General features: G+C 45.1%; 1 protein-coding gene across 1 annotated transcript in view; it reads left to right on the top strand.

Annotated features, from left to right (window-relative positions):
• Window positions 1-22,893, top strand: part of LOC105480326 (CUB domain containing protein 1) — a 63,392-nt gene that overhangs the window by 14,700 nt on the left and 25,799 nt on the right. The window contains exons 2-4 of the mRNA XM_011739002.3: window positions 14,142-14,351; window positions 18,423-18,785; window positions 19,989-20,357. Coding sequence (XP_011737304.1) covers window positions 14,142-14,351; window positions 18,423-18,785; window positions 19,989-20,357 — 942 coding nt within the window. The remainder of the gene's footprint in view (window positions 1-14,141; window positions 14,352-18,422; window positions 18,786-19,988; window positions 20,358-22,893) is intronic.

Below are 22,893 nucleotides of genomic sequence, written 5' to 3'. Positions count from 1 at the left end.
TGCCCCCTCTGCCAGAATGGTAATGATCATGGCCATCACTCTTTGAGGGCTGGCCATGTGCCTGGCTTTGCACATGTGGTCTCATTCCAATGCTTGTAAAAGCCCTGCACAGTTGATGTTTTTAGCCAAATGCTGCAGATGGGAAACTTGTGGTTCAGAGAGGTCAGGTGGCTTCTAGTGGCCCAGCCAAGTGACTGAAGTGATGAGGCACACAAGACAGGGAGGATTACACATGTGAGGTCAGGTGATGGGGGCCACAGAACAGGTCTCTGTCTTAATAGAACCTCTTCTCCTGCTGCCTTTTGCTCCTCCCCAGTGAGTGGATCTTCAAAACTACAGGCTGAACTAACCTAGAGCTGAACATTTTGGTAGTGAAGTGTTTCCCTGCTACCACGTCTCTAGTGTTATCCTTTGAGGGATGATGAATGGTAAGGTAGAAATAGCCAGATATAACCTTCTGGAAAAGCTCATTTTAAACTGAACTTTATTTTTAGTTTAAGCAGCTCATGGCTTATGTTCAGACAAGTAAGAACGTTTTCTTTTATATGGCTCTTTTTTTTTTTTTTTTTTTTTTTTTTTTTGAGACAGAGTCTCGCTGTGTTGCCAGGTTGTAGTGCAGTGGTGTGATGTCAGCTCACTGCAACCTCTGCCTCCCAGACTCAAGTGATTCTCCTGCCTCAGCCTCCTGAGTAGCTGGAATTACAGGCATGTGCCACCACGCCTGGCTAATTTTTGTGTGTGTGTGTGTGTTTTTAAGTAGAGACAGAGTTTTACCATGTTGGCCAGGCTGGTCTCGAACTCCTGACCTCAGATGATCCGCCTGCCCTGGCCTCCCAAAGTGCTGGGATTACAGGTGTGAGCCATCACACCCAGCCTTACATGGCTTTTAATCACCAAAAAAGTGCAGTCCTATCAGAACATTTTTTGCAGGCCTGCCCCCAGCAGTGTCCCTCATTCAGTGCGTGGCCTACAGAGACCAAAGTAAGGTCTCTGAATGCAGTGGTCAATGGGCTGCATGAAGTGCTAACCAGTTTTTCACTTATCAGGGAAATCCTTCTTATTTTTCATGACCTTTTGCCATCTTTTGAGTTTTCTAGTTATGACATCATTTTTGTTTAAACAAGTTTCTCTCCCTCCCTTCCACAGTAATCCAGGGGATTACTGTGAATATATATAAATTTCAGGCTATGCAGTTTCAGTCAACTTTTCATTGGCATGCAAATTAGTAATTAGCAATTAATTCTCACCTACATTATGCTAAATGAACTAAGCCAGATACGAAAGGACAAGGACTGTCTGATTCCACTTAGATTAGTAGTCAAATTCATAGAGACGAAGTAGGATGCTAGTTACCAGGGCTGAGGGGAGAGATGGGAGTTATTATTTAATGGACACAGGGTTTCTGTTTAGGATAATGAAAACATTCCAAAGGTGGATGGTGGTAACTGTTGCACAACAATGTGAATGTGCTTAATGCTTCTGAACTACACACTTAAAAATGGTTGAAATGATAAAGTGTGTGTATGTATGTTTTACTATAATAAAAAAGCAAAAAGAAATATTTGCAGGGTTTATTCATAGGTGTTTTTTCCCTTTTCTATTTTATCGAGTTGGGGTTTTTTTTTTTTTACCACAATTAAAAAAAAAATGTTTTTTTTTAAAGAAGTGAAGCATAGGCCAGGCATGATGGCATGCACCTGTCATCCCAGCATTTGGGGAGGCTAAAGCTTGAGCCTAGGAGTTCAAGACCAACCAGGACAACATAGGAAGACCCCCGTCTCTACAAAAATAAAAACAAAAAAATTAGCCAGGCATAGTGGCATGCGCTGGTGGTCCCACCTACTCAGGAGGCTGAGATGGGAGGATTGCTTGAGCCCGGGAGGTCAAGGCTGCAGTGAGCTGTGATTGTGCCATTGCACTCCAGCCTGAGCAACAAAGCAAGGCCCTGTCACCAAAAGAAAAAGAAATGAAACATACCTTCCAATTCTATGGCTAGCTTTGTAAATGTACTATTGGTTTCTAATGCTAGACTCTGTCTCTGCTAAAAAGGAAGGCTTGACACACTTAGGAGGCTCCTCCCCTTACAAGGCCCAGGGACAACACTTGTAAGCAACTGCCCCAAGCATAACTCACTGCACTTAGGGTTCAGATCATGAGGAAGGACCAACAGGTTTTTCTCCTCAATTTTCAGAGTTGTGCAAACAACAATTTGTTGTAACAAGAACTGTGAAGCCCTGTAAGAACCTAGTACCTTGAGGGCAGAGACTTTGAATCATCTGTGGATGAGACCTTATGCCCAGGACCTTACAGGCACAAAGAGCGACTCAGAAGGGGTTTGGTGTATGCCCAGAAGGATGGCGGGAGAGGAGCTTCTCAGCATACAAGAAAGTTTCACATAGCTAGCAATGGTTTTTCTGAGTTTTAAGAATTGTTTTATTGTGGCTGGACACAGCCTCAAGCCTGTAATCCCAGCACTTTGGGAGGCCAAGGCAGGAGGATTACTTGAGCCCAGGAGTTCAAGACCTAAGCAACATAGTGATACCTTGTCTCTACAAAAATTAAAAAATTAGTCTGGCATGGTGGCCTGCGCTGGTGATCCCAGCTACCCAGGAGACTGAGGTGGGAGGATTGCTTGAGCTGGGAGGCTGAAGCTGCAATGAGCCAAGATCACACCACTGCTCTACAGCCTGGGTGACAGAATGAGACTATGTCTCAAAAAAAAAAAATTGTTTTATTGAGACTAAAGTATACAAATCTTAAGTGTATAGCTGGATAATTTTTAGGTGTGTGTGTGTGTCATGCGTGTGTGTCTAGTACTGCAGAATTTTCTCTCTTGCCCCTTTCTAATCACCTGCCCACCTTCCCCACCGTAGGTTCACTATTCTGACTTATACAAGCACAGTTGGTTTTGTCTGTGTGGATTCTTGTTTAACCATCCCCCTGCTGACTTTTTGTCAGAAGAACTTGAACAACTATTTAATCTCTGATGGCAAGGTTGGACCATTGGAATGAGGTACTCTGGGGGGAATACTAAAGACACTGGAAATTCAGTAACTTCTAAACATTTAGCAGGTGAGGGAGGGGCTGTGGGCCTTTGCATGTGTGTCCCTGAGTGTACATACAGATGGGTTTTTAAATCTACTCCTTTGATTCTTCTCCAGCCATCCTTGTGATCCTCAGTGACTTTCATGGTCCTCGTGACTCACACTTCAAGGTCTAACAAAATAAATCTTGTTAACATTTCATAAAATGTTAATGTGATTTAAAGTAGCCTTGTGGCATTTTAGCATCTTGCATGAATTATTTACAGTGGTCATAAGCTGAGTTATATTTGTTATTTAATTCTGCAATTCCCATGTTCAAAGTCTGTTATTATGCAGCTTTCTTACCTCTGTGGTCCTCTTGGAAACCGTTCGTCCACTGATACAGTGTGATTCAATCTGGAATTAAATGTTAACCTCCATGTTTTGGACTGACAAGGAGCCTTAAGATGGCCTCAGTCTCAGAGGGGTTTATATGCAGATGTGTCTGTTCGCTACAGACTGTGACCCAGACAGGGCCACCTCTTTCCTATGGCATGTCTTTGATCATAAAAGGGAAAAACGCAACAGAAGAGTTTGGATGGTTCTGTGCAAACCTGTCACCACTTTAGAAAAATGATTCAAAGCATAAGCTCTGGAGACAGTGAACTGCTAGCATTGCTTTTGGGAAATGGTTCAGTTACTTTAGAAAATGAATAACTTGGCTGGGTGCGGTGGTTCACGCCTGTGATCCCAGCACTTTGGGAGGCCAAGGCAGGCGGATCACCTGAGGTCAGGAGTTTCAGACCAGTCTGGCCAATATGGTGAAACCTCATTCTACTAAAAATACAAAAATTAGCTGGGCGTGGTGGTGGGCACCTGTAATCCCAGCTACTCGGGTGGCTGAGGCAGGAGAATTGCTTGAACCTGGAAGGCAGAGCCAAGACAGTACCACTGCACTCTAGCCTGGGCAAAAGAGTGAAACTCCATCTCAAAAAAGTAAAAGAAATAAAAGAAATAACTTGCATCATTGCATGTAATTTTCTTCCCTGAGGACCTTGAGAATTAAGAGTCAGGAGTGAATGAATGTACACCGCAGTCCCCTGTGTTGATAAACTGTTCCAACAAGTTGAATTGACTAAGCTGCACATGGTTCTTTTTAACATTGCTATTGGAACTTCATTTTACTCTTTTCCATAATTAATCTAAGAGCTGTGGAAATAGTAAACTATTTTAATGGGAACTATGTGTGTCTCTCACTGAGAGGATGGGACCCTGATGTCTCTTGAGCCCTGAGGTCCCTGGATGTAAGTCTGAAAGTCGGAGCCCAGCCTTGTTCATCTTTGTATGCCAGCACCTGGCCTGGAGGGTAACTTATGGCAAAATGATCTTGAGAGGTGTGGCCAGAGTCGGCCTTCATCAACATTTTGCAGCACGTTGTCTCTGCACTTCCCACCTGCACTGTGCATGCCCTTGTCCAATTCCCTCGGGCCTTCTTCCCTGCCCTGACCTCCCAGTGCAGTCCTGTGTCCCAGTCCCACTGTGGGTGGGAGGTTGTGCTTGATCACTCCCCAGGTCTTTTACTGATAACTAGGGTCTATGTCCAGTCCTTCCTGGGTGTTGACTGATCACTGCAGTGTTTAATGTGGTCCTTTCCTTTGGAGAGCCTATAATGGTAGAATGGCAGGCAAGTTCTTATAGCCACCTGTGGCACAGTATCTTTAGTTGGGAGGTGCACCTGCCATTAGGGTTGGGGAATGGGATGGTTACCTGCCCTGCCACCCATCCCTTTCTCCAGACATGCAACAGTAGCCTGAAGGCATTTCCTCAGCTTGGCCTGACTGCTGTACCTTGCCCCAGCTTCTTTCTAGGGACGTGTGGTAAGCAGCCATCATTTCACATCTCTTTACTTCTCAGAAGGTGAATGAGAGATTTGCCCTGCTATCTTGACAGGCTCTTCCCTGAAACCAGCCATGGGAATAAGGTGGAAGGAGTGGGGTGGGGAAAGGGGATTGGCAGGTCTTGGCAGGTCCTACTTGACTTCCAAACCAGTGGATGGAAGGCTTTATAGCCAGATACCCAGAACGACAGGTCGGGGTCTCTTTTAGGAAGAAGCATTTCCTGCCAAGCCAAGCAAGAAGCCTGGTTGAAATTGACTCAAACTTGCATCGGATTTTCCCATGAGTCTCACTGACAGCTGTCTAGAGAAGCGAGTCCTGCAGGCCAGGGCTTCTACAGCATGCTTCTCTGCTAAAACTTGGCGCTGGCCTTTCAGTCTCAGTACTTTGTTCTAGAATCATGGCTGCTTTTCTTTTGCCACCAACTCGGCCACATTAACCTCCCATGCCCACACCCCCTGGGCAGACCTGATGAAGCTGTGGAGCCATCAGCAGCAGAACCATGCCAGTTCCCTTTCTTAGAACCTTACACCTGGCACTGCCAAAAAAGAACAATACAAAAGAACAACCATGCCGCAAACATTTCAAATTCTGTGGAATTTAAATATTAAGCTTAAATTCCAACTATACTTTCAAATTACTTTGACATGAAGGAGGATTTGCAGTAATGCAGTATGCTTGTTGGACCATTTAAAACAAATATATTTTCCTTTTGATATCCTGGAGAGCCAGCAGCTTGGAAATACTTTATTCTACCTTGATTGACTTTGTTGGTAAGAACAACCCACCACCATCAGAAAGTTCCTCGTTGTGTATGGAATTCTTCAGGTGGGGCTAGCTCTGCTGAATAGTCATTTATCATGCCCCGGGCACCGGTCAGAGCTGAGCTGGGGCACAAAACTTGTCCCTACCTCTTATTAATCATATATGCCTGGGCACATTACTTAAACTGCCCAAGCCTCAGTTTCTTCATCTGTATAATGGGGATTAATATTAGAACCTACTTTATGGAGTGGTTATAGGGATTTATAAATACTTATAAACATATGCAGGGAGGCTGCCTCGTATTAAGGAATCATTAAATTTTTGTTGTTGTTGCTATTTAGACAGGCCTGGTGTCTAGATTCCAATGGTTTTTCTCCCATCCAAGAGAGAATGATTAGCCCTTGAAATGGCAATTCATGTTCTAGTTCTTTCTTATGTGAAGGTGGAAATGAACTATTTCCAGGTAGGCAGATCAGTGGTCTTCCTGTTGTTGGCAAGACTTACACCTCAATTTACCAGTCTGTAAATGGACCAGGCCAAGTCAATGACACATGGATTTTGAGTGTCTAAACCAGTTGTCTCTCTATTCCTTTAGGCCTCACTGCTTCAGGTCCACTGGACTAGGAAGACTCCAAGTTAGGCGATGTGACAGTTTGGCACCCCCACCCCTCACACAGCAGGCACTGTTAGAATGAATTCTGTTGGAGGTGACCCCCTACTTCTTGGAATCAGCCAACAACTGCATTCACTTAATAAGAATGGCAGTTTCTGTCACCTCCAGGGTAGACAAAAAAAAGAAAGAGAGAGAGACAGACAGAGACAGAGGGAGGGAGGGAGGGAGGGAGGGAGGGAGGGAGGCAGGCAGGCAGGCAGGCAGGCAGGCAGGCAGGCAGGCAGGCAGGAAGGAAGGAAGGAAGGAAGGAAGGAAGGAAGGAAGGAAGGAAGGGGGGAAATAAAGAATGGCAGCAGTTCCTCCTCTTCTGCTGGGTGACTTGACCAGCCTTGGCAGCTTCTATGAGGGCAGCTCAGTGTGGTACCCTGGATGGGTGGAGACTGCAGAGGTGCCAGGGTTGAACCAGAATGTCCCAGTTGCCTCCTGAGCTCAGCAAACTTGGAGAAGTGAGGTCACTTCTCTGAGTCTCAGTGAAGGTGCTGGAGTCACATGAGTCAACAAGTAGAAGGGCCTATTAATAGCCAATGATCAGGGCCAGGGCCATGGCTAGGTGAGGCAGATAAGGTGTGCAGTATTTAAGGAGGCACCCACACTTGCCTCCTTAAGTGGCACCACCCTGACAGTGAGTGCCTCCTTAAGGTTTGCCTGTTCGGTGCCTTGCCTGCCTTACCTAGTCCCCACCCAGCCAGACAGGACTGTAGGCTTTAGACTCAGAGCCAAACTGCTGCTATCGTTGTCTGCTTAACACCCTTCAATGGTGCCCCATCACTGCTAGTAGTAGTTGTAATATGCTATCATTGATAATATCAACAATACTAACAGCCAATATCGATTGACCACCTGGCACCATTCTAAGCACTTTGTAGGTATTAACTCATTTAGGCCTTACAAGGAATCTCATTATTATCCTGTTTGCAGATGAGGAAAGTGAGGCACCAAGAAGCTAAGGAATTTGCCCAAGGGGGGCACATCTGGGTGAGTGGTAGAGCCAGTAATTGACCCTAGACAGTCTGATTCTAGAATCTGTACTCTTCACCACCACACCAAGCTGCTGAGGTGTGCTGGTCCCAGTGGGTGAAGCCCAAACTCCATGGCCAACAACCAAGCCCTTTCCCACTTCTCCAGCCTCCTCTACCCACCCAAACAAAACTCTGGCCAAATCAAACTCTCCAGAGTGGCTCCAAGGAAGCCACGATTTTCATATTTTGGCATCTTTGCACCTGCTATTCCTTCCATCTATCCTTCCTGACACTCATCTCACTGTTCCTGGTTGGCACACTCATATCCATTCTCTAAGACCCATCTTAAGTCATGCCCCTTCTGTGAAGCCTTCCTTGACCACCACCCCCAGATGGTTGATAGCAGACCCTCAATATCTTCAGAGTACCTTGAACTTCCCTGGTGTCCCAAAATTACTATCTGGGTCTAATGAACAGGTAGACAAGCAAATGTACATTCAATGTATGTGAATTCAACACTTGCTCCCTGCAGGGAATAAAGGTTGGGAGAAATCATTTCAATGGTGTGTGTGTCCCCTCGGGGTGGATATGAGGTAGGGTATACATTTGCCAGTCTGCTGGACATCCTGAGGCTCTCATGGTGTGCACATCCACAATTTAATGAAATATATTTTGCAAACCTGGCCCCTAAAAGCAAATTATGACTTACCTGATGCTCAGTCTGAAAAGCAGGGATCTGCCCCATGGATGGAGGAAACACCAGTTGCTGGACTTGTTGAGAGTGGAATGTTGGTCTGCAATGTGACCTCTTCCTAAGAGAGGACAGGGCTATTTTGGCCAAAAGTGGAACCTGACTCGCATGCAAGCCGTGACGGATCAGCCACAAACTTCTTGGTTTGAGTCTGCCTCCCTTGGCATCCTGGGCACTCCTCCAGGGCACCATGCATCTTAATATGTATCTCCTGGTGCCCAGGCTGAGCCCAGCACTGGCTGGGAGCTGCTCAGTCCATCTTCCTTGGATGGAGAAAGTGAATGAGAGCCAAGTCCCATAGGCAACCACACCCAGAATTGAGGCAACTTGTTCCAATTCATCTACAAATTTTAGATGAGTTGCCAGTACTTTGCCAGTCTTTTAAACTGTATTTGACAGATCTGGGAGAAAAACGACTTCCTGGTGTTTATCACATGGAATTCCCTCCCCTACATTAGTTTCCCTTACTAGAATCAAGAATTGCAAAGAAATAGAATGGCAGGGAGAACAAATAACAGGGATGTGTGATATGGTGATTAATGAATGATGAATCATGAATGATGATTAAAACAAATGGAAATTCTTCCCCCATCCCTGCCTGCCCAGGAAGGAGCTGGTGAAGCAGATACTCACAAAGGTGTCCTAATAAGGAGAGGTCAGGAGGCAGGAGAGCTAAAGAAAAGAGCTGTGTGTGACTCAGGACCCCAAGCCTGTGCCTTGTAAGCTTTTCCAAATGCGCCAAGCCCGGGAGCCCACGCACTGCTATAGTGAAAGCTTGGATGTCTTTCAGCCCATAAGACCTCAAAGTCACACCAGAATCTGGAGCATTTCTGAGTTTCTCTGAACCTGGGTAATGATTTTCTGAAATATTAGACCAATGAAATACCAAATTCCTGGGGAGGCAAAAGAAAGAGATGTGATCTAAGCATTTGTGATCAAATGAGCTGACAAGTTACTCTACTTAAGCAGTGGGGATTTTATCACTGTTTCTATTGCAGTGAAATAAGTGCCTCTAGAGTGGTAGACTTGGTGGGAGTCAGGAGAGAACCCATATTTCAAGTGTGTACAAGGTTGAATCATTATCTTCTTGCTCCTGTTCACCCCTTCTGGCTAACTTATTTATCATTTAGGATGGGGGGCACCATTAAAAATGACAGCCATGTGGATGATGAGTCCTTGGCTGTGACCCTAGAAAAGAGCCTATAAGTCATCTCCTGATGGAAAGGTAGCTAAATTCAGCTTTGCCTATCATGTGTCTTTAGCTTAGTTGTTTCCTCTGAACTATGAGCTGGACACCAGGTGGGGATTACTCAAGCCCAAATTCTCTGGTCTGGTACACCAAAGAATAGTTACAAACTACAGCTGGATAGTAGAACGTGCTGGGTTGATCATCTCAGCCAGGGCAAAGAAACATATTAAGATGTTAAACATCTACCAGGAGTGAGTCATTTAACCTTCATAAGGTTTCATCTTCCTTGATTGCAAAATGAGTTTGCATGAAAATCTGGGTTATTTAGACCCTAAATAAAAAATATAAACAACAGAAGTAGCATTAGTAATTCATGAAGGAGGGACTGGTATATTCAATGCTGAGAGTTGGAACAATGGACTCTCCATATGGAAAAAAAATAGAAGTGAATCCCTACTTCTCACCATAGACCAAAAAAAAAAAAAAAAAATACCTACGTCTCACCATAGACTAGTACAGATTCCCAGAGTCCTTGTTACACCTACTGGGGCTTAGAACTTTATCACAGACCATTCGTAAGCCCTTAGTCTAGGCTATTAATTCCCTAAGGGCAGGGACTCTGGCTGTTTTTATCATTAAGGCATTTGCACCAAGTGTGTCACTAGAATAGATTATAAACCCAGAAAGTGTTTGTTGAATGAATACATCATTTCCAAAATTCTTTAAAAAATGAATTTCTAGGCCAGGCGTGGTGGCTCACACCTGTAATCCCAGCACTTCGGGAGATCGAGGTGGGCAAATCACTTGAGGCCAGGAGTTCAAGACCAGCCCGGCCAACATGGTGAAACCCCCTCTTTACTACAGAATACAAAAATTAGCCAGGTTTGGGCACACCTGTAGTCCCAGCTACTCGGGAGACTGAGGCACGAGAATCACTTGAGTCCCAAAGGCGGAGGTTGCCAAGATCATGCCATTGCACTCCAGCCTGGGCAACAGAGGGTAACTCTGTCTCAAAAAAAAAAAAAAAAGAAAAGAAAAGAAAAAAAATTCTAAAAGAGATTATATATTTTTCTGGCTGGTCACAATGGCTCATGCCTGTAAACCCAGCACTTTGGGAGGCCGAGGCAGGTGGATCACCTGAGGTCAGGAGTTCAAGACCAGCCTGGCCAACATGGTGAAACCCCATCTCTACTAAAAATACAAAAATTAGCTGGGCATGGTGGCACGTGCCTTTAGTCCCAGCTACTCAGGAGGCTGAGGCAGGAGAATAGCTTGAGCTCAGAAGGCGGAGGTTGCAGTGAGCCAAGGTTGCGCCACTGCACTCCAGCCTGGGCAAGAGAGTGAGATTCCATCTCAAAAAAAAGAGAGAGAGATTATACATTTTTCTTTGGCTGTTATTATAATAGAATAACTTGCCATATACCCAGAATTATTTTGGGTACTAACCTGGCTAAACAACACAGGAGAACTGAGTGGAGAGATTTTGGTGAGATCGACTTTGGTCTTCTCTGAATCTAAGTTAAAGAGATTTAAAATATTACATATACCTAGCCCCCCCCCAGTTATTATTAAACCATATTTTAACTGTGGTAATGAGTATTATTTTATTAATTTATTACATGCCTACTTTGTGTAAAAACATGATCTTTTGAACACTTTTTTCTTTTTATTAAGGTATAGCTGACATAAAATAAACATCATCAATTTTAAGTGTACAGTTTGATGAATTTTGGCATTTGTATACAAGGTGTAATCACTGCTATAGTCAAGATACAAAACAGTCCCCTCACCCTACACAGTCTGCTTGGACCCCTGGTGCTCCATCTCCTCTCCCCATCTCTAGCTTCAGGCAGTACAGCTCTGCTTAGTGTCTAGCACTGATTTAAAATAATGATCATGGGGGCAGGAATGTTTAAATAAAGGGTAAAAAAGCTGACAGAAGGGGAAATGGGAATGAGAAAGAAATTGGTAACATAGCTAGGCGGGCTGTAGCCTCAGATTGGACTCAGCTTCACTCGATGGTAAATTAGCCCAACTTGGAGAGACTGGGTGCTCCAAGAATTTTTTTTACAAATAACACAGACGTTTTCATGATTACAGAAAAAGAACACAAGAGTTGTAATATACAGCTCAGATATAAATCTGGCAACTGGATTTCTGAACATAAATCTGGATTCATTTTTAATCTGACGTCTTAAAGAACTCCTCAGCCTCAGAAGATTCTAAATGACCACACTGCTTGAAGACCAAGCATTTGAGTAAATAAAACTTCTGCCTCGGAGAATGTATTCTCTCTCAAGCTATTAATTAAAAGATTCATAGTTCCTTGTTCTTGCCAGGATTTATTAGCCCAAAGTAAAATGTGGGAATGGTGGTATGTCTATGAGAAATTAAATGCAGTGAAGACAAGAACACAGGGACTAATAGTTTTATATGGAGCTGTTTTGGGGCTTGAAATGTTTTGCCTCCTCGTGGGGATCAGGCACTGTCTAGGTCCTGGGGCTACCACTAAAAAATACAGGCAAGTTCCTGCCGCCTCCTGTAGGAGCTCACGGACATGAAGCACAGGATTCAGGAGGACTGAGGTAGTGAGGGGAGGAGCATTTTAGGTCTGGTCAGGGAAGGCCTCTCGGAAAATGCGACCTTTGTGCTAAGACCGGAATGACAGAAAGGAGCCAGCTTTTTCTAGAGAAAGCACTTTTGGTGTCAGGACCAGCACGTGCAAAGGCCCTGAGGTGGGAAAGAGGTTGGTGTGTTCAAGAAAGAAGGCAAAGGTGGCCTGAACACAGCGATTAAGGTGGAGAGGGTTACACGCAGAAGCCAGAAAGACAAGAAGTTTTGCTCCAAAAATGGAAACTTAAGCATTCTTGCAGTCATAAAACTGTCCATGACGGTGCCCTAGTGCCCAGAGAGACATGTCACTTCTGAGCAGTAGTTGGGAATGCTTCCAGTTACAAAGTCGCTTCCTACTTACTCAGGTACTGGTCATAGACTCAGAGCCGGCAGGGAGTGTAGAGTTATTCTAGCCCCACCCCTTCATTTTACAATGAAAGAACAGAGGCCCAAAGTTCGCACCTGAAAAACCATTCTAAGTGAGGTCAAAAGGCAAATGATAAACTGGGGGAAATATTTACAGTTCATATCACTCATATCACAGGTTGGGAGATCAATTTCCATACTATGTAAGGAGCAGCTGGCCAGCGGGGCTGGAGCAGAGTGTAGGATAGAGAGAGAGGCACAAGAGGAGGGTGACAGAAATCCACATGTGTGATCACATACAGCTGCTGAGCTGTGGGAATACAGCATGCTCACTCATGGCGGCTGGCAGAAGTCCATCCAGTCTTGTGCAGGCTAGCAGTTACGGTAAAATTATAGTGCATGGCTGGTCCAACACTGAAGAGGACTCAGATGTCAATCAGTAGGTGCATGGATAAATAAATCATGGCCTAGTCTGTCAATGGAATAGTACTCAGCAATTTTTATTAAAAGATTTGTGATCAAATGAGCTGAGGAGGACACAACTGTCCCATGCAGCAGCGTGGGTGAATCTCACAAGCATACTGAGCAGAAGCAGCCAGCTACAAAAGGGAAAGTACTACAGGCTTCCATTTGCATTTGTTCCAGAGCAGGACAAACTAATTGACAGTTTTCGAGGACTTAGAGTGGAGGTCGACTGCAGAGGGGCACTGAAGGAACTTTTGAGGGTGAGGAAAATATTTGTATATCTTGATTGTGGTGGTCACATGAGTGTATACATTTGTCAAAACTCTTAAAATGAGTGGGTCCTTTTTAATGTGTGTAAATTACTGTCAATAAGGTTGATTTTTTAAAAATAAATTTTTAAAGAGGGAAAAAGGAATAGATGGGAAACAAAAGCTTCTGATTAGATTGCTATTCATTCACCAACTGCTTATCAAGCACCATTTGTGTGCCAGCACGATAACAGATCCCGACCAGCTGTTTGTACCAGAACATGGTACTACAGAGGCACTGTGAGCCCCTAGGCTCCCTCCACAGGATTCACCTACGGAGGATCCTCCCATCACCCGCTGTTCCCAGGCCATCAGCTGCCCGGAGACTCAGAATCAGAATCCAAGAAAGGGCAGAGGCAGTGGCTGCTAAGGAGAAAGTGGCTCTCCCTTCTTGGTTTAAGAGCACTTAATCGATGAAGCAAAGCAAATGGGAAGGAGATTAAGCTTGTTTGTGAACCAGAGCCCTACCCTGACATTTGTACAATTCTGTTTAATAATCAACCCCCACCTCACTTGCTTGATATTGTTTGCTCAGGTGTTTTTACTAAACCCCAATCTGAGATAATAGCATTGTTTTGCTCTAACTTTCTGAGTTCATCGATACAATATGATTATATCTAATTTCTGCTAATGTTTTTCTAGTCCCCACTACCGTACGTACATACGTATGTATGTATGTGCTGGGCATATAAAGCACCCAGGTCAAGGGACAGCAGCCCTTTGCAGACAAATGTGTCTCCCTATGACGGATGGTTTCTGTGTGTAGACGTTGTTCTACAGTCATGTTGAGAAAAGGTGTGGTGGTTACTCTGGTTGTCATTTAATACTGCTCAGATGGGATATCTAACAGCATACTGCTCAAGACATCTAGAACGCAGTATACTGTTTTCAATTTGTAGCAAAATTGATAGCGCAAACAAGAAACACACGTCAGTGACCAGCCGGCAGCGTCATGGTTCTTTTTGATTGCTAAGGTCAGGACTGTCATTTTGTACCATCCTCCTTCTCAGAAAAGGAGGGAAAGAACAAAGTGATCAGAGAGGGCATCCTCTCTAAATCAGACTGGGGTCGGGGGCCACAGCAGTTTGCAGACCTAAATCATCCTGCTCACTTCATTTTCCTTCTTTCCTTCAGAAGCTTTTGAGATTGCTCTGCCACGAGAAAGCAACATTACAGTTCTTATAAAGCTGGGGACCCCGACTCTGCTGGCAAAACCCTGTTACATCGTCATTTCTAAAAGACATACAACCATGTTGTCCATCAAGCCTGGAGAAAGAATACTCTTTACCTTTAGCTGCCAGAGTCCTGAGAATCACTTTGTCATAGAGATCCAGAAAAATATTGGTAAGTAGGCACTCGTGAGCTGTTTGACAAAGTCTTTTAAATGTCTACACCTCCCTCCTGTCTTTCCTGTGCTAAGTCAGTCTCTAATGCTAGAGAGGTAAGATCTATTCTGAAACTCTGCAGTTAATTTAGCTCCGATGTGGCCAGTTAGGGTTCTAAATGCTTTACACAGCTTAATTTGTTTCATCTTTAAAACAGCCCTATGAGAAGTTCACAGAGAGAGGAACTTGCCTAAGTGGGCACAACTAGTAAGCAGCAGCTCAGGAGAAGAACCCAGGTACTCTGGCTTTCGAGTCTTTGCACTTAGCCACTGTGCACATGGGCTCTTCAGGCAGCACTACGGAAGCCCACAAGCTACAGATCTTCAGGTCTGTGATGCTCGTCTTGTGTGTTAAAAACATCTGGCTGATATGGAAGACAAAAGAATCAGAAGGTTGAGGAGAGGCCGGGCGTGGTGGTTCACACCTGTAATCCCAGCACTGAGGAGGCTGAGGTAGGTGGATCTCCTGAGGTCAGGAGTTCAAGACCAACCTGGCCAACACAGTGAAACCCCATCTCTACTAAAAATACAAAAATTAACTGGGCATCAAGACCAGCCTGGCCAACACAGTGAAACCCCATCTCTACTAAAAATACAAAAATTAGCCGGGCGTGATGGCGCGTGCCTGTAGTCCCAGCTACTCGGGAGGCTCAGGTGGGAGAATCACTCAAACCTGGGAGGCAGAGGTTGCAGTGAGCCAAGATCATGCCATTGCACTCCAGCCTGGGTGACAGAGTGAAACTTTGTCTCAAAAAAAATTTTAAAAAAAGAAAAACTACATATTTTTAAGTGTAAACTCTCCCCTATATTAATTTATCAATTTAAGTCAATTATAATTAAAATTTTAATGAAGCTTTTACAGAACTAAACAGAAAGTTGATGTATTTAAGAAACCAGTGGAATGGTGTGTTGCTACTAAGAGAATGAAGTAAGTTTGTGTATTTGACATAGAAAGATGCCCAAAATAGTTTTGTTCCATTAAAAACAATGCAGCTTATAATAGGACAATGGTTTATATAGTTTGATGCTACTCCATTAAATACACACGTGCATATGCACACTTACATACACGCACACAAACATGTACACACAATCATACAGAACCCAAAGTCTGAAGGATAAACTCCAAAACTCCAAAATTCTAACTTTATACTGCTCTATAGGGGATAGCAGAGGGGAACAGGTGATATTTTCTTCTTTATACTTTTCTGTACTTCCCTGCCCCACCCCACCCCACCCCACCCTTTTTTTTTTTTTCTGTCACCCAGGCTGGAGTGCAGTGGTGACCACAGCTCACTGTAGCCTCAAACCTCCTGGGCTCAGGTGATCCTCCCACCTCAGCCTCTGGGGTAGCTGGGCACACACCACCACACCTACTTGTCTTTTTGTTTGTTTTTAAAACAACTATACATTACTTTTATAATCAGTTAAACCAGTAAAGTGACTTCCACTTTGAAAAAGGAAAAATGTAACAAATGACACATTTCACAAGTCAACCCTTTGAATGCAATTGGTCTCTCAATCCTAGGATGCCCACATGGCTTACTATGTAGTAAAAACCCATGCTCACAACGTATGAAAATATCCATTTCTAACATAATAAATCTAGACACTGAATCAGGTCCAGTGGTCCGCCTGCCTGCCCCTCATTGCCTTCTCTGAACAGTCATTCTGAAACATCAGATAAAATTTGACATCTCTGTTCTCATCTCTTCTTGAATAGTTCCATGAGAGTTAATGAAAGTTGGCTGGGCGTGGTGGGTCGTGCCTGTAATCCCAGCACTCTGGGAGGCCGAGACAGGTGGATCACCTGAGGTCAGGAGTTCAAGACCAGCCTGGCCAACATAGTGAAACCCCATCTCTACTAAAAATACAAAAAAAAAAAAAAAATTACCCAGGCATGGTGGCACATGCCTATAGTTTCAGCTACTTGGGAGGCTGAGGCAGGAGGATCACTTGAACCTGGGAGACAGATTGCAGTGAGCCAAGATGGTGCCACTGCATTGCAGCTTGGGTGACAGAGCAAGACTCCATCTCCAAAAAGAAAAAAAAAAGGAAGAAAAAAGAGTTAATGAAAGTAGAACTCTGCTGGGAAAAATGAGTTGTGAATCACTTCAGAAATAATACTTCTCCATCCTCTGGACAGGAATCTTTTTAGTTATTCAAAATGTTTGCACCAGACAGAGTACAGGAGAAGATTCTGAGACATGCTGCTCATTTCGACTACTCTTACCTGTGCGTTCATCCTAAAAAACAAAGCTCTTAGCATCACATGAAAAATTGCTTTCATAACCTGATCTTGCAGTGTCACAGGGCTGGTGACAGAGCTGAGGTTGGCAGATGGGGCTTTTTGACTCCAGATTTTGCTATAGAATTAAATCAGAATCCCTGGGATGGCCCATGTGTAGTTTTTAAATTGCCCGCAGGTGAGTTGTAGGTAGAACCAGAGCTAAGAGTCACTGCCTTACTAGAGTTAAGTGTTCCCACAAGAGTACAGAACCTAGCCAGAGCCAACTGATGTTGCCCTGGGCACACTGGAGGTGTGAGTGGAAAATCACTTGAGGCCAGCTTTTGAAAGAAAGAGGTGGCTTGATATAAACATCGAAGTTTCCATGAGGTCCTAAAATAGGTACTACCTTTACCAACATGCAAAGTCTAATTTTAGTCACCTTAGTCACCATGTTATCTAACCCTGTGTTATTGGTTAGACAGCATAGTGCATTGACAAGAAAAAGTTAACCAAACACAGCCTGAGCTTTCGTCCTGGGATCTGGGATTGCCGTGTACTTGCTGCAAGTGCCAGCCCAAGTCACCTGGATCCATGACTGCTTTGCAAAAATCAGAGGTCTGGATGACCTCAGACATCTAAGACTGATCTGAAATTCTCCATAATTCTATTTTGAGTGGACAGTACTTTCAAATACCCCAATAGAACGGCAGTAAAGATTCACAAATTATTGTTACGGAGGCCGGAGTCCCTCACACCTTTCAGATGCCCCCTGCTCAAGACAACAAAACCTTGATGTTACATTGCCTACTTTCTATTTCTTCCCCTCGCCTTCCTCTTGTTTCCTCCTTGATGACAATGTTTCTTGCCTTGTTTTAAAAGGCTTAGGAAACAAATATATCAAAGGATGTCATTAGCTGTTAGCCTTAAAAAAAGAAATTCAACTGCAGTGGTTATAAAATACCAGCATTAAAGCAGCACAGGAAGAGAAATGGCGCCGCCAGGTTCCAGCCGTCCAGCGGAGTTGCATGTTCAGAATGTATTCGCTATGTTGATGAATGTGTTGATGGGAAAACCAGTTTTAAAGGATGGTTCTTGGCACTGTGCTCTACAAATTGTGAAATCGTGACTCTCTCAGTACAGGAGAAGTAGGAGATCCCAAAGCATAGACTCTGCTGCAAATGCCCTCCTTCTGGCTTCACCCACTGGACCCCAGGAACTTAATCTGGAAATCACAGTAGTTAAGAGATGTCTCAAGTCTGGTGACCTGGAAGCAGAGCCTGAGACAGGGATTTTTTGTTTAAGTCATTGATCAAGAAAGTGGTCTCAGAAGTGAAGAAAGCAGGATAGAGCAGGGCATGTAGCTGAGTTTAGATGTGGTTTTAGCTGAAGGGTAGCCTCAGCCTGACCCCATGGGGGCTCCAGAGTATGAATGGCATACCCAGGTTATTTCACTTGAAGCAAAGAGGTCAGACTTTTTAATTCCTGCAGGAGGCCATTATTGACTATAGACAGCACCTCTCCCTTGGGATGGGCGTGAGGGGCTGCAACACCTCTCAGGCTTTTCTGGTTCAAGGCAGCTCCCCCCAGCTGAGGAACTTCCCTGAAGGAGGGTATATCTGTATATCTGTGAGCCATTGGCCACTAAGACTCACAGAACCTGGAGCCTGGGTGCCCCTGCCTGGTAAAGGCCACCTGAGCAGAGCCCCAGAGAGTCTACTACAGGGGGCTAAGTGGTGGAGGAGGAGTGGTGTGGGGCCTTGGAGCATCTGTGATCAAAATTGCTTTTGTGACTGTTTTTCAGACTGTATGTCGGGCCCATGTCCTTTTGGGGAGGTTCAGCTTCAGCCCTCAACATCATTGTTGCCTACCCTCAACAGAACTTTCATCTGGGACGTCAAAGCCCATAAGAGCATCGGTTTAGAGCTGCAGTTTTCCATCCCTCGCCTGAGGCAGATTGGTCCAGGTGAGAGCTGCCCAGATGGAGTCACTTACTCCATCAGTGGCCGAATCGATGCCACCGTGGTCAGGATCGGAACCTTCTGCAGCAATGGCACTGTGTCCCGGATCAAGATGCAAGAAGGAGTGAAAATGGCCTTACACCTACCATGGTTCCACCCCAGAAATGTCTCCGGCTTCAGCATTGCAAACCGCTCATCTATAAAACGTGAGCAAGCCCCTCCCCACTATCTGATTAGATTAAAACACACAAAATCATCATTGTTCTAGGTCAGAAATGGCCAAATGTCAGCAAATCTCTAAGACTCGATCTAAATACCATAAAGGAAGATCCTGCTCTTCTATAAATGACATGGGTCACTCATTCCTAGTGTGAACCCCCTCTTCTCTGTTAAACAAACGGGGTGATTCTCTTTATCCTTTTTGCATGTGATACTTGTTTTCAGAAAAATGATAAAGGATTGGTTCACAGACCCACCTTGATTGCTTCATTTCTGACTTCTTTGTCTTCCATCTCTTTCACATTTTCTGTAAACGTATCAGTGATGTGCAGAGCTCACTCACACTGGCTCATCAAAGCTGTTTTTTGTTTTTGTTTATTTTGAGTCAGAGTCTCGCTCTGTTGCTCAGGCTGGAGTGTAGTGGCACTATCTTGGCTCACTGCAATCTCTACCTCCAGGTTCAAGCAGCTCTCCTACAGGCATGCGCCACCACGCCCAGCTAATTTTTGTATTTTTATTAGAGACAGGATTTCACCATGTTGGCCAGGCTGGTCTTGAACTCCTGACCTCAGGTGATCCTCCTGCCTTGGCCTCCCACAGTACTAGGATTACAGGCATGAGCCACTGTGCCTGGCAGAGAGCTGACTGTTAAGTGTTCAGGCGTTTTGTGAGCTGATGTGAAACAGATCCGTTATAAAAAATAAAATTAAATTAACTTATGATTAAATGAATTATTTTAAAAACAAAGATAATAAATACTCAAAACTCATCACTTCCTAATTATTTTAATGTTGCCTGTGCTGTCAGGGTTATTTGTATCATCGTATCTGTATAGAGGGAATAACATAAAGGTGTGCTACTACCCAACTCCACATTCAATCACCTGGTGTTGGTAGTTTGAAATCAGCCATGGTGGGAGTATTTACATCCATTATGGAAGTGGGCAGATGCTATAAGTCAGGGCTTTCCCCTTTACCACTGGACCACTTATTAAATATTTACTCGCACACCACCGATGTGTCTGCATTCCCAATCTCTGCCTTGAGTCCAAATATACCGTATCCAGACCCTCTGCTCAGGATCTGAGAACTGCAGTCATTTTTCCTGTATCCCCACCCCTCGGCTGCAGACAACCAGGATGGGGTCTAATTGCCCCCTATTCTTTCTGGTTTGGGTTCCACTCCCAATAGGTCTGTGCATCATCGAGTCTGTGTTTGAGGGTGAAGGCTCAGCAACCCTGATGTCTGCCAACTACCCAGAAGGCTTCCCTGAGGATGAGCTCATGACGTGGCAGTTTGTCATTCCTGCACACCTGCGGGCCAGCGTCTCCTTCCTCAACTTCAACCTCTCCAACTGCGAGAGGAAGGAGGAGCGGGTTGAGTACTACATCCCGGGCTCCACCACCAACCCCGAGGTGTTCAAGCTGGAGGACAAGCAGCCTGGGAACATGGCGGGGAACTTCAACCTCTCCCTGCAAGGCTGTGACCAAGATGCCCAAAACCCAGGGATCCTCCGGCTGCAGTTCCAAGTTTTGGTCCAACATCCACAAAATGAAAGCAGTGAGTGAGCCCTACTTTCCTTTTTCTTCCTCCTCCAGCACCTTCGCTGTTTCCTGGGTAGTCCGCCTGGGGTGAGGCTCCCTTCCTGTTTCTCGCCTGTGGCTTCTGAAACACTTAGACTCTGGACCCGGGAAGAGTTTCAGGAAGTGGGTTGCTAGGCAGTAAGACAGGCTCGTTGGTGAACACCTGGTATGTAGTTCCATTTCAGCACAATAAAAAGCAATCTTGCATTCAAGATGCTAAATTGTTTTTAACCAAGGCATTGAAAGGTCATGTTCTAGATCTTATGTCTTGACCCCGCAATGTGAATGAGGATGTACCCGCACCATCAGCAATGATGATGGGAACTTACAGTTTTATGGCTCAGCTCCCCTACTATGGACACATACTCTGCATGTCATCTTGGGTTAAGCGTGCCGCTTACACAATCTCAGCTAATCTTTATTGCAACTCTGTAGGGGAGGTGGGAATTATCTTCATTTACTAATGAGAAACCAGAAAGTTCAGAGAGGTTATGGAACTGGCCTGACATCACACAGCTTGTCAAGAGCAGAGCAAGCTCTGAGCCCTGAGCCTGTGCTCTGGCCCATACTGAAGCCCAGTTAAGGTGATGAGAATTAGGTTGGACATCATTCCACAAATGTTGCTGAGATGCCATGAACATAGAGGAGCGGAGTTAAGGCCAGGACTAGGGTGGGGCAAAGTGCCCAGGGTGCAATATTTGAGGAGGTACCCACTCCCGGGGTTGTGTAACTGCAAGGTCAGCCCCTGAGAGTGAGCACCTCCTTAAACTTTGCTCCCTGGGTGCCTGGCTTGCCTCACCCCAGTCTTGGCCCTGAGGGGTGTAGTACAGATTTTGAGATAAAAGATACAAAATGAACTCAGAGTGGCTCTTCCTGGGGCTCATGTATGATGTGAAGGAGTGAGTTGTGGCAAGTGGTCTTGAACCAGGACATGTCTGATGTGTGCTGAGGATGGGCGCTGTCCAGAGCGCTGATTCTCATTGTTGCTTTTACTATTATTTACTTCTAGGAAGTAGGCAGAGCCAGCCAGAAAAATTAAGTGGGAGTGTGGAGTGGCATGCTGCTGATTTTTGTAGGGCTGATAAGCATCAGAAAAATGGCAGTGTGGGATCCACTAGAGGGATTGCCCAACTGGTGCTGCCCTGGAAACGTCCATATGTATGTATGTATATGTATGTATAGATATGTATACATGGGGCCAGGCACGGTGGCTCACACCTGTAATCCCAGAACTTTGGCAAGAGACCAAGGCAGGCAAATCACTTGAGGTCAGGAGTCCCAGACCAGCCATGGTCATGGTGGAATGCTGCTTAGAAGCTCAGATTAATTCTGTTAACTGTAACATCAGCTGGGTTGATTTCTAAAACTAATCAAATTGTTAAACATGCTATAAACAGTGTCAAGAAGGATATGGATTTAGCGCTGAGATTAAAGGGCAGTAACTGCCATTGAGAGGTGTTTAGCGGTGTCAAGGCCTCTAACTTTGCACTGTTTCTAGAGGAGTGAGTGGACTTGGTGGCAGAAATACCTTTGGGGATAAACTTAGGTTGGGCTGGACTGCCTGAGAACTCTGATCTCTGGGCAGCTTCATCTCAATCTTCTGAACCCCCATGTGGACCCTAAATTTCAAGGGCTAGCCCAAGGAAACCAGTCCTGTGCCCCTACGTTTGTCTGACCCATTCTCTTTTTTTTAGGCAGTCTTGCTCTGTCACCCAGGCTGGAGTGCAGTGGTATGACCTTGGCTCTTAGCTGACTGCAACCACCACCTCCTGGATTCAAGTGATTCTCCTGTCTCAGCTTCTTGAGTAGCTGGGATTACAGGCGCCTGCTACCACACCCAACTAATTTTTTGTATTTTTAGTAGAGATGGGGTTTCACCATGTTGGCCAGGCTGGTCTTGAACTCCTGGCCTCAAGTGATCTGCCTGCCTCGGCCTCCCAAAGTGCTGGGATTACAGGTGTGAGCCACCACTCCCAGCTCCCATTCTTTATTCTCTCTCATTCGCTAAGTTTGTTGTGGGCAGCTTGTACTGCAGGCAGCATAGCCCCATGGTTAAGGGGAATGACCTGGAGTTGGCCTGCGTGGATTTGAATCTGGTTCCCCCACTTACTTTGATCATGAGCAAGTCACTTCACCTCTTTGTGACCCAGTTGCTCATCTGTAAAGTGGAAGTGGTAAGACTGTCCTCATCGGGGTGTTGTGAGGACAGTGTGAGGTAGTACAGTGCCTGGCAGGTAGTGAGCGCTCTTTAAATGTTTCCTGCAGGGTTCTAAGTCAAGGCAGGCATGCAGGGTTAGAAAAGACACAACACGGGCCGGGCGCGGTGGCTCACGACTGCAATCCCAGCATTTTCGGAGGCCAAGGTGGGCAGCTCATAAGGTCAGGAGTTTGAGACCAGCCTGGCCAATATGGTGAAACCCCGTCTCTACTAAAAATACAAAAAATTAGCCGGGCGTGGTGGCAGATGTCTGTAGTCCCAGCTACTCAGGAGGCTGAGTCAGGAGAATCGCTTG

Source organism: Macaca nemestrina, chromosome 2 (assembly GCF_043159975.1).
Source record: "Macaca nemestrina isolate mMacNem1 chromosome 2, mMacNem.hap1, whole genome shotgun sequence".
Classification (NCBI taxonomy): Eukaryota; Metazoa; Chordata; class Mammalia; order Primates; family Cercopithecidae; genus Macaca; species Macaca nemestrina.
This window is presented reverse-complemented; position numbering and strand designations above follow the sequence as displayed.